General features: G+C 40.9%; 1 protein-coding gene across 6 annotated transcripts in view; it reads right to left on the bottom strand.

Annotated features, from left to right (window-relative positions):
• The window catches only part of smoc1 (SPARC related modular calcium binding 1), a 120,944-nt gene that overhangs the window by 15,699 nt on the left and 92,232 nt on the right, over positions 1 to 13,013 (bottom strand). For all 6 annotated transcript variants that reach the window (XM_041267358.1, XM_041267362.1, XM_041267357.1 and 3 more), the window contains 2 exons: positions 11,513 to 11,618; positions 9,264 to 9,511 (listed from right to left, as the gene is read on the bottom strand). In XM_041267358.1, coding sequence (XP_041123292.1) covers positions 9,264 to 9,511; positions 11,513 to 11,618 — 354 coding nt within the window. The remainder of the gene's footprint in view (positions 1 to 9,263; positions 9,512 to 11,512; positions 11,619 to 13,013) is intronic.

Genomic DNA, 13,013 nt, shown 5'->3' on the forward strand with positions numbered 1-13,013 from the left:
CTGCTACAGTCAGACCATTTAAATAACAGGATAATACTACAAAAGCAGCAATTTTAAAGTTACATTAAAACCCACTAAGATAAGAAAGCCATTTTATAAAAGTGAGTTTTTAGTCTTGATATCAGGTAAATAGCATTTGCCATTTGCCATCAGAGAGTTCTTGGCTGGAAACAATGTGCAGTAATGCAGCCTGCCTGTTCTGTACATTTCTGCACTTACATTACTTTTTTGCACTTCATTTTTATTACATTCATAGATTTTACTGTTAATACTGTCCCTCGCTTACTGCGGGTGAATCACTTTAACACAAATGCGTCCACTCTAAGCAGTGGCGACTATTAGAATTTAAAACAACGTCCTCCACTACAATTTCTAACTCCTCTGCATGCAATTTTAGTTTGCGTTGCCTCTGCCTGTCCCCTGCTGAGTGGTGTGTCTGTTGATCGCTCATTTTCGGTCAATGTAAGCCACCTCCACCTTCACAATAAGCCACTGACCAAAAGATATGCCTGGACTCCTGAGGCTTTTTATATCACAGTGGTAACGGGAAAGTCTGGACATTATCGTGCATGTTAATTTATGGCTCACTCTAATTAATGTGTTCTCTGTTAGTAAATGGGACAGTAACTTTAGATTGATGGTGCACTTTGGGCTCTCTACTTAATGTGCACGTTACAGCTACATTTAGAGCCATTTCGTAAATGAGGCCCTCATTATATAACAGACCCTGATATTGATGTGATACAGCTACCTGAAATCACTTTGTATCAGAGACCTTCTACCAGCTAGTTTGTATTAGATGCTGTAGACATGACATCACTATAAATGATCTCTATTGTGGAGATGTCATGACTACCATGACTTATGGTATTTATGTCATACACATCGTCCATGACATAACTACTACAAGCCATGGCTTTTCATGACAATCTTCTTTATGCATGAATGCTTACACAGGGGTGTGCAATTCTGCAAGTTTTGCGTATACTTTGCCCAAAGCAGTTTTTATTTATTTATTTTTCCTGTGTTCGTTCTGTTGCTAGAAAGACACTCAGGGTATATTTCTAGAGAGCCACGCAAGTTTCTGAAAACTGGATTGCCGAAGCACAAACACATTTTAAAAAGTGTTTACGTCCCACCCCTATCACTCCTGAATGGTTAGCTGTGGAAGAAGGTGATCTTCTATTGGTTACAAAGAAACCCAGAAATGGCTGCCTGACAGCTTCTGGCAATGTGCAGACAAACCTTTAAACTGAAGGTATTATTATTATTATTTTTTTTTTAATTAGCAAATAAGTGATACTGCTTTCTTAATACTTGAACCCGTTGTGTAATTTATAACACTTTGTGGTCAAGCGTGTTGGGATGTTTATATAATAAATAAACAAACAAATAAATAAATAAATAGAATGTGCAGTTTACTTACTGTTTAGAAGCATTTCAAGACAAACTTTCCCTGGTAAAAAGTTTTATTTATTATTTACCATACAGTACTTACATTAATTTTTTTTTATTTAAACACTATTTAAAAAAAAAAAAAAGTTTTCATTAGATTTGAACAGAAGCATTATTTGTTATTTATTGGATATGCACAATCCATTGATTTGTGAAACTATTAAAACATGAAGACAAATATGTTTATAATGACAGAAATGTTATCTGTACAATATTGTATTATTTTTAAATAAAATACAAACTGTAAATCTCATGACAATGTGTTAATGTATTAATTCATTCATTCATCAATTCCAGAAAAAAATAAAAAATAAAAGCCATCAAGGTATGAAATAGCGTTGCCACCTTTTCCACAGACCAAACCGGGTTTATCAAAAGTGCAGTATACTGTAATACAGTGTAACACAATACCACCACATCTCAGTACAAATCAATAGGCATGCAGTATACTGTAATACAGTGTAACACAATACCACCACATCTCAGTACAAATTAATAGGCATGCACAATACCACCACATCTCAGTACAAATCAATAATCATGCAGTATACACAGCACTGTGCTCTGGATATACCTAGCAATCGAACTTGCAATCAAACTTGATAATGATTTTGGTTCAGTTTCAGTATACTGGGATTCAATTACCAATTAAGTATTCTCTTGAATCCCAGCATGTGAACTAATTTGTGCAACCCCGTGCTCACAAACTTGGGGGACAAGTAGATTTTTCTAGCATTTTGTCCCTTGGACTACAAGTTTTTTTCAAAAGTTGCACACCTGTTAAATCAATACATCGGCACAGGTATCTGAAAACCCAGGTGCCCGTCGGGTTTTAAATTATCCGACCCGAACCGGGTTTCTTTTTACTACCTGGGTTCGATTACTAATTTGAGAATTTAAAGAAAATGTAGAAAATATGACAATGCAGTTGTAAGCGCAGGTTTCTGGCTGACGTAATAAAGATAACGTTAATAAAACAAGCTTTGTATTAAGCCTTTTCTAAACTGACAGGATATCAATGTTTTACAGAAAACAATAACAGCAGCAAGTACACCTCAATAATAACAACAGCGGCGACTATTCTTCTCAGGAACTAAATCTGAAAGAAAACAACATAACATCCTGTTGGGTTTATATCAGTGATAACATAAACCCATATAACCGTGTGGCTTCAATCAGCCTAAAGGAATAACACATTCCAGTAGCCCACAGTTTAGTTAACCCAGCTTATTATCCCAATGCTAAATCTGTAGTGGAAGCACTTTGTAATCTGCAGTTTAGTGAACACTACTTATTATCCCAATGCTAAACCGCTAGCAGCTTGTAAACTGCAGTTTAGTGAACACTACTTATTATCCCAATGCTAAACCGCTAGCAGCTTGTAAACTGCAGTTTAGTGAACACTACTTATTATCCCAATGCTAAATCTGTAGTGGAAGCACTTTGTAATCTGCAATTTAGTGAACACTGCTTATTATCCCAATGCTAAACCGCTAGCAGCTTGTAAACTGCAGTTTCTTGAACCCAGTTTACGCAAATTTCTAACAATTCTAACAATAGTTTAATTGTGAATATTATTACATCATTTTATGTAGGGATGTGGGAATAACAAGAACAGACAGGAAAAGGAAGGAATGGATAAGAGTGCAAACAAAAGCATGCAATGTTATAAGAATGAAAAAACTGAAATGGCAGTGGGCCGGGTGTGTAGCAAGAACAGACCATGGATTGAAAACGGCTGGCTGTAGATGATATATATATATATATATATATATATATATATATATATATATATATATATATATATATATATATATATATATATATACACACATACATACACACAGAAAGTCTACACCCCCTTTCAAAATGTTCACCTTTTCTTGCCTTATACCCTGGAATTAAAACACAATAAAATAGTTTTTGGTTTTCATTTATCTACACATTTATTCATTCATCTATCTACAACTACACCACAACTTCCAAGTGAAAAAAATATTCGAGAAATTTGTAGAAAATTAATTAAAAATAAGAACAGAAATAGCTTGGTTGGTTAAGTGTCCACCCCCCTTATAACAGCAATCCTAACTCAGGTGTAACTAATCACCTTCAAAATCACACACCAAGTTAAGTGGCCTCCACCTGTGTTAAACTGTAGTGATTCACATGATTTCAGGATAAATTTGCAGTTCCTGTAGGTTCCCTCTGCTGGATAGTGCATTTCAAAGCAAAGACTCAACCATGAGCACAAAGGCACTTTCAAAAGAACTCCGGGACAAAGATGTTGACTTGAATATCTCTTGGAACACAGTCAAAACGATTATTAAGAAGTGGAAGATGTATGCAACCACCAAGACCCTGCCTAGATCAGGCCGTCCCTCCAAACTGGATGACCGAGCAAGAAAGAGACTGATCAGAGAGGCTACCAAGAGGCCAACGGCAACTTTACAAGAGCTACAGGATGTTATGGCCAAGACTGGTCAAAGTGTGCATGTGACAACAATATCCCAAGCACTCCATAAACCTGGCCTGTATGTTAGGGTGGCAGGAAGGAAGCCATTACTCAAGAAAGCCCACTTTGAATCCTATTTGAAGTATGCAAAAAAAAAAAAAAAACACTCCGGAGATTCTGTAGCTACCTGGCAAAAAGTTTTGTGGTTTGACGAAACTAAAATTGAACTTTTTGGCCTAAATGCAAAACGTTATGATTGGCGCAAAACCAACACAGCGCATCACCCTAAGATCACCATCCCTACTGTGAAGCATGGTGGCAGCATCATGTTATGGGGATGTTTCTTAACATCAGGGACTGGGGCACTTGTCAGGATAGAAGGGAAAATGAATGGAGCAAAGTACAGAGAAGTCCTTGAGGAAAACCTGCATTCTCTGCAAGAAAGCTGAAACTGGGATGGAAGTTCACCTTTCAGCATGACAACGACCCAAAGCACACAGCCAAAGCTACACTGGAGTGGCTAAGGAACAAAAAGGTAAATGTCCTTGAGTGGCCCAGTCAGAGCCCCAACCTAAATCCAACTGAAAATCTATGGCATAACTTGAAGTTGCCTGTCCATCAACGCTCCCCAAAGAACTTGACAGAGCATGAACAGTTTTGTAAAGAAGAATGGTCAAATATTGCCAAATCTAGGTGTGCAAAATTGGTAGAGACCTATCCTAACAGGTTCACAGCTGTAATTGCTGCCAAAGGTGCTTCCACCAAGTATTCAAGGTAGTTCAAGGTAGTTGTAGCAGGGTGGTAGGAAAGCCCTGTTGTTTGTTCGTAGTGTTTGTTTATTTTTAGAACGGGGTCTCCTCCTCCACCCCTGTGTTATTTTGTATTTGTTTATTGTTTTATATTTGTGTATTTTGTATATAGATGTGTTTAGTTTTGTTATTGTTTTGCAGTGTGGATGGGAAGCCCCATCCACATTATAAAACTTGTGCATAAGATGGCTATCTCCCGAATTAATTAAGTGATTAATTTGTTGCTAATTGGAAGATGGTCACCTGCACAAATAGCTGCAGTGATCTGTACTCTATGTGGTTGTTGGAGAAGTGAAGAACAGAGAGAGAGAGGTGATTTAAAACCAAAGTGAAACGTACATCACCACCTGGAGAAGAGCAGCAGGAGCTGCCTCTGTCTCCACCACCACCACCACCAGGAGCAAAGCAGCAGAAGCTGCCTCTGTCTCCAACCCCGCTAGAGGGAGAGATGCAGGAGCTGCCTCTCCCTTCAGCACTGGAGGGACCAGGGCAGGATGCTGCTGGACCTCAGCAGCCCCTGCATAGGTTGCTGAAGGGAGCACGGGGGAAGAACGCTCGGCTGCAGTGGCTGCGAAGAGGACCAACCCCCGCACCACAGCTAGGCCTGGCTCTCCTGCCTCGCACCACCCAAGGATGCCTGCCTCGTCATGCCCAAGGATGCCCGCCTCGCACCTCCCAAGGATGCTACGTCTGCATCGCCTGGGGCTGCCTGTTGATTGCAGTGGGCTAAGGAACGAAAACACTGGACACTGGAGGATTGGAAAAACATTACCTCGCCTGATGAATCCTGGTTCCTGCTGTTGCACGCTGATGAGAGGACTAGGGTATGGAGAAAATCACATGAGTACATGCATCCATCATGCCGCGTGTCAACATTGCATGCTGGTGGTGGTGGTGTGATGGTGTGAGGTGTGTTTTCAAGGCACACATTGGGCCCATTGATAAAAGTGGAGCAATGTTTGAATGCCACAGGGTAGCTGAACATCATTGCCAATCAGGTGCATCCCTTCATGGCAGCAGTGTATCCATCTGCTAAAGGATTTTTTCAGCAGGATAATGCCCCATGCCACAAGGCTATGATTGTCCAGGAATGGTTCCACAAACATGACAGTGAATTCAGCTTACTGCAGTGGCCTGCCCAGTCACCAGATCTCAATCCAATTGAGCATCTGTGGGATGAAATGGACGAGCTATTCGGAGATCCACTACCAGCCAACTTGACACAATTGTGGGAAGCATTAGAGTCAACATGGGCCAGGATCCTGGTGGAATGCTTTTGACACCTTGTAGAGTCCATGCCCTGACGAATTGAGGCTGTTCGGCTTTGTTTGATGGCTAGTGACCATCCATCTTCCTCTTGATCACATTCCAGAGGTTTTCAATGGGGTTCAGGTCTGGAGATTGGGCTGGTCATGACAGGGTCTTGATCTGGTGGTCCTCCATCCACACCTTGATTGACCTGGCTGTGTGGCATGGAGCATTGTCCTGCTGGAAAAACCAATCCTCAGAGTTGGGGAACATTGTCAGAGCAGAAGGAAGCAAGTTTTCTTCCAGGACAACCTTGTACTTGGCTTGATTCATGCATCCTTCACAAAGACAAATCTGCCCGATTCCAGCCTTGCTGAAGCAGCCCCAGATGAGTCAAATTTTCAGCTTTGCCCAACACCTGGTCGTCTAATGCTTAGACGAAGACCTGGAGAGGCCTACAAGCCACAGTGTCTCGCACCCACTGTGAAATGTGGTGAAGGATTGGTGATGATCTGGGGGTGCTTCAGCAAGGCTGGAATCGGGCAGCTTTGGCATGAATCAAGCCAAGTACAAGGTTGTCCTGGAAGAAAACTTGCTTCCTTCTGCTCTGACAATGTTCCCCAACTCTGAGGATTGGTTTTTCCAGCAGGACAATGCTCCACGCCACACAGCCAGGTCAATCAAGGTGTGGATGTAGGACCACCAGATCAAGACCCTGTCATGGCCAGCCCAATCTCCAGACCTGAACCCCATTGAAAACCTCTGGAATGTGATCAAGAGGAAGATGGATGGTCACTAGCCATCAAAGAAAGCCGAGCTGCTTGAATTTTTGCGCCAGGAGTGGCATAAAGTCACCCAACATCAACGTGAAAGACTGGTGGAGAGCATGCCAAGACGCATGAAAGCTGTGCTTGAAAATCAGGGTTATTCCACCAAATATTGATTTCTGAACTCTTCCTAAGTTAAAACATTAGTATTGTGTTGTTTAAAAATGAATATGAACTTATTTTCTTTGCATTATTCGAGGCCTGACAACACTGCATCTTTTTTGTTATTCTGACCAGTTGTCATTTTCTGCAAATAAATGCTCTAAATGACAATATTTTTATTTGGAATTTGGGAGAAATGTTGTCAGTAGTTTATAGAATAAAACAAAAATGTTCATTTTTTTCCAGAGCTGTATATATATATATATATATATATATATATATATATATATATATATATATATATATATATATATATATAGTGGAGTGAGGTAGCAGGGAGAGAAACAGATTCTCCTTGCCTAAAAATAAATGCAAACGCACGTTTGGTTTTGTTTAATTTAGTTCATTTTTTAATTTCATTGTATTTGTTAATTGTATATTGTATTATTTGTTTTATTGCTTAATTATCACCCGCACCTGGTAACTATTACAATTACTGCCAGGTGTTGGGGGTTTAAAAGGAGAGCAGCCAGTTTGCCTGGCGAGTCTGTGGAGTGCAGAGTGAAGAGAGTCAGTCAGGGACCTGCACACGTTTAGTTAGTGCTCGGAGAGAGCTAGGTGTTAGTTTTGGTTTGTTTTTTGTTTTGTGTATGTTTATTAAAAATAAATAATGTGTCAGCGCTAAAAACAAAGTTTCATCTCTGGGTCACGTTTTTAAAGGGGTACGAACCCGAACTACGGCCAAGCCTGTTCACAATATATATATATATATATATATATATATATATATATATATATATATATATATATATAAACTACATATTTTGCACCAACAAACTACATAGTTTAGTAAGTCAGTAATGGGTTCATCACAGCTAAGTGTGTGAATTGAACCCAGAAGTGTGTGCAGTTCAGTCAGAGTGGTTCAGCCCCCCCCCCCCCCTCAAATCCAAGCACATCAACAGGAGCTTGCTGTCAGCCTGGGAGGCACGCTTCCAACTCTCTCAATCCCAGGTGGGAGCCAGCTGGCAGGGAGTAGGGTCTGTCTGTCGGGGGAACGTCTCTCTCACTGTGCCTCTGTCTTCGCTATGCCAGGATCCCTTTCTATCACTGTTTTCCGTCTTTCTAAACTTCCATCTTTCTTGCAAGCATTTTTTTTATATACAGTGAAGAAATTGTGTGAAGGAGGCATTGTTGAAGCCTATATTTGCAATTGCATGTTTAATCAATACATTCACTATGAAGTTCTGTATTGGAGGCCTCGGATTATTCATTCAGCATTGTAGCACTGAATTAAATTAATTTTGAGATATGGGAAGCAATAGTGCCCCCTATGGTTACATTGTACTGCATCCCTGTATTCCCTATGGCTTGTCCTGTATCTTTCCAGAATTCATCACTTGATGTGAACTGGATAAGCCATCCACGTGTGGACATCCCCCAAGCAGCTTTGGTTAATTCACAGTTAGGCTTTGTTGATAGTACAATACCACACATTGTACTTCAGTGAATAAGGCCCTGCCCTTGATATTTCATGATTGTTTGATGAGCAAGTCAGATAAATACAGAGTGTTGTGTGTGCCTCACAGAGATGTACTTTACCTATTAGGACAATGGAGCCACAGCATCTTCTATGAGTGAATCATTGCTCCATTAACTATGATCACAATGTAAAGTCTTCTTGGACTAGAGATGCAACCAGTAATAGATCAATCATTTATTGATTGGCATGGCTTTTTTTTTTTTTTTTTGCGAGCCTCAGTTCATTCATGGATTAATTACCCTGCTTCCCTGTTTGGAGCCTCGTGTAGCTTACTATTCAGAAACACATGCTGTCCTTCTGCTTTTCTGGACTAAAACTCATCCACGTGTAATTGCTTTGTGATGAAAAATAACAGAATCTAATGAAAAAAACTAAATGTTCTTGCTTTTTAATAATACCACTTTCTCAACGCAAATAGTAACCAACTGACTGAGTGTACAAAGTAAGCTGTTGTATTAATGCAAAAATACCCCATTTAAAATTTAATTAATTATTTCCCTTTAATTTCCCTTGAGTGTGCTGCACTTTTATCCGTGGCTACTCATATGAGCTCATGTTCCTTGCTCTCACTGACCGGTCTCGCCTTGTTCACATTGAACCCCCCACCACCACCACCACCACCACCACACACACACAGGGAAGAGCAGGAGGCATGTCCTGACAGAAGATAATGACAGGATTAACAAAATGAAATTAAATGTAGCTGTAAAAAAAATTATATGTAATAATCTCCACATTGATTTGTTTTCAGTTGTATTTTGTGAAGTCTACACCTTGTGTTTTCAATGCATTGGTTATTATTGATTATTCCACTCAAGCCTGCCCACCTGCATCCTTGCTAACAGCCAGACAGCCCTGGAGCTCCAGCAGGGAGATGGCCTTGTCCTTGTTGAGGTCACAGTACTCTGTGAACTTGCGGGCACATTTCTTGGGCTTGGCTTTCTTCTTGACGTAGCGCTTGAAGGGCTTCAGCTCCTTCTTGTTGATGTCGCTGCTGCCATTGCTGTCAAGCTGCCCGAAGTACCAGTGAACCACCCGTTCCTCCAGAGTGTGGCTGGGGTCTGGCTCCGAGAACCTGCCGACAGCAAAGGAGCGGGGGTTCAAATCAGCCTCATGACTCACTGCACAGGTGAAACATTCCTTTCAGGACAGGAAGAAACTATAACTAGCAGCCTGTTATCAGTGAATCAGGTACCATCCCGTTACACTAGTCCCTACCCTGGACTCTAAAGCACTCTTCCTGTTATACTGACATTGAGAATGCATTCAAACATTTCTCAGTAACATAGTGGTTAGCACAGTTGCTTACTGTTAGACTGAAATAATATTATAGCTGCATTGTTTTATATGTCTTTTTGAAAGAATTGTATTGTTTTGAAAATGATTATAAAATGTTATTCACAAGACAGCTATAAAATATTTGCAGTCATTCTGAGTGTCTCTGAGTTCTATTGCTCCAACATTTCTATTTCTATTATATTTCTATTATATTATAACTGTGATACAAGGGTTGTGTAAAACCTTTGCCCTCAAGTGCTGGTTATGAAAAACCAAGCCAATCCTCTGTTCCTTTGGCACCATTCTGAAGAAGAGAACCCTGGCCAAACTTCACTTTAAAAAATGATCTCTAAATTCCATGTGGGACTGTTTTATATAAATATTTTCAATTAATAATAATGCTTATAATAATGATAAATAATATTTATCTCCTACTAGGGGCTACACTGCTTCACGACGGCAAAGATGCCCCTGAGATACTGTATCCCATGAATCACTTACTCAATGCCTATTCATCTCTTGCTGTGGTTCAGCAGTTTGACATGGGGAATGCCTCAAACCACAAGGATTCAAACAAACAAAACAAAGGCAAGCAACCTTGCATTTCAGCACATCTTGGCCACTGGGAGGCAGTGTGGTCTAGTGGTTAGAGCTGAGGGACTCGGAGGCAGTGTGGTCTAGTGGTTAGAGCTGACAGACTGGGAGGCAGTGTGGTTAGAGCTGAGGGACTGGGAGGCAGTGTGGTCTAGTGATTAGAGCTGAGGGACTGGGAGGCGTTGCAGTATAGTGGTTGGTGATAAGGTATGGACAGGTAGAGTGGCCTAGAGGTTACATGCTGAGAATCTTGAAGGCCTTGTGCAAGTGAACTTAAACACAGTAATTGTAGCTTAAACATAGTAATTATTGGAGGCGTTATGGTCGAGGATTCAGGGGCATTGGGATTCAGGGGCATTGTGGCCTTTTAGTTAAGTGGATTGGCTAGAGTAAACGTGTTGACACCTGTAATGCCCATTACTGATATAAAGCTCAAAGCCCCTACCCCACACACAGTTGATATATCCAGGCTCTTCCAACCCCATGTGGTTAAGATGTCACTAACACAACACAAGCACAGCCCTCGTTACTGATAAACATCAGTGCACCTGGCACCCGGGGCAGCCGTGTTTATTCAGCTGACTCAAAAAATACAACATTTTCCTAATGATCACATCTGCCCTGTAACTCATATTGTAGACTAAAGGATATCCAGCCATCTACTTTGTCCATGTATCTCAACCCATGATCATCCCAATCTGCTTTACCTAGAGTTCAACTGATGAATCTCTCAACTCCTGCATTGAAATGGAGAGCGAGAGCCTTATATAGAGGATATACAAGTACTACTCCCTGGGGTACCTCACATGTCACAGTTACAAGATAATTTAAAACTAATTGAATACTCATTTAAGAGCTCAGTATAGGGATCCTGAATTGAAAGGTAAATAGTGCTGTCATGTCACCCCCTTCTCAAGTTTGTTCCCTACCATTAAAAAAAAAGTATACTGGATCTGATTCAAAGACTCCTGCATTTTCTGCTTAATAATATAAATACATAACTCCATGAAAAATAGAAAGGGGGGGGGGGGGGTATTTAACATCTTTCTACTCTGGATTAGAACATTTAGAACATCAGACTTTCAAATAATTTAGTACACAAGTGCTACATTTTTTGACATGTGTCCGCCCATTACTGTGGCCACACCCATACATCAAATCAGTGAATGAAGAACACTCGATCAGCTAGTAGAGCGTCACTTACTTCCCAACACCAGATGGAGCTGGTGAGTTTATAGCCTGCACCATGTCTGTAGAGAGGGCATCCAGCAAGCTGGTGATGAACTCCACTTTCTTCCCGCCTGGGCATCCTGAACCAAAATAAAAGGGAGTGGGATCATGGCAGTCATTGTGTTTCAGAGGTCAATTTAAGTTTGTGTAATTACTAGCACAAAATGGTTACCTTTGTACAATATCCACAATCAAGCTTCAGCTATAGATATGTACTGAATATGAAGTCACTATCTCATACAGAAACCAAAATTTTGAATGGCCGCAGCATGGCAACCAAGTCACAGGCTGAAGTGAACAGTACCATTGCATTGTCAGATGAGTTTCCACAACATTCAAATAGTTTATGATACAAGGAATTGAAAGAGAGGTGAATGTGGATTTGTAAAAACAATTAGGGGACCGTTAAGGGGAAAGTTAATTTGTCGTGTTGGATCTGTATATTTAGTACAACCAATAGGTGTCTAACTGAAAACAATGCAAAACCTCTCAGGGAACCATCTTATATAAGCCACTGCAGCTTTAGGGCTTTAGAGCAGATGAATTAGCAAAGATAATTCTTCTGCATGCTGACTTGTGCAGGAATAAAAAAAAAGCTTGAATGTTTATAATATTTTTTAAACCCAGTATATGCTGAGTATATGTACCCCTTCAGCAAAGTGGGAGACACTAACAGTCCATAGCTCCCCCCCCCTTCCCCCATTCTGTTTGAACGAGAGTCTGGGACTAATTTTTCAGGTATTCTTATAACATCAGATCTCATGATTTTTACCACACAGGCATGCGTCAAGTTTTTTCAGCAATAATGAATCATTGATTAAAAACAAAACTTCTTCAAATGATTTACATGTTTCTATGAATCTTCTGGGAACACCTCAATCTGTGAGGCTCGTAAAAACTGCATGGAAGGAAGACAAACCCCAAGCAATCAAAAAGACCTTGCACAGAAACCTGTGGCTTTAAACTATGCTGACCTAATCAGTCAAGGGTTACATTTTCTTGAATATTCTTTAAATAATAATGATTATAAAAAAAAAAAAAACAAGCATGTGTACCAATGTAAATCCTGGAAAGGAAAAGAAAGAAAAAAGCAAAAGAAAAAGTGTGAGGTGATGGAGAGCAGCCCCTACCCTGCGCAGGACCCTCTCCTCAAGTGTGTGGAGAGCAGCCCCTACCCTGCGCAGGACCCTCTCGACAGTGTGTGGAGAGCAGCCCCTACCCTGTGCAGGACCCTCTCGACAGTGTGTGGAGAGCAGCCCCTACCCTGTGCAGGACCCTCTCGACAGTGTGTGGAGAGCAGCCCCTAGCCTGTGCAGGACCCTCTCAAGTGGGTGGAGAGCAGCCCCTACCCTGCGCAGGACCCTCTCGACAGTGTGTAGAGAGCAGCCCCTACCCTGCACAGGACCCTCTCGACACTGTGTGGAGAGCAGCCCCTACCCTGTGCAGGACCCTCTCGACAGTGTGTGGAGAGCAGC

The sequence above is a fragment of the Polyodon spathula genome, chromosome 12, assembly GCF_017654505.1.
Source record: "Polyodon spathula isolate WHYD16114869_AA chromosome 12, ASM1765450v1, whole genome shotgun sequence".
Taxonomy (NCBI): Eukaryota; Metazoa; Chordata; class Actinopteri; order Acipenseriformes; family Polyodontidae; genus Polyodon; species Polyodon spathula.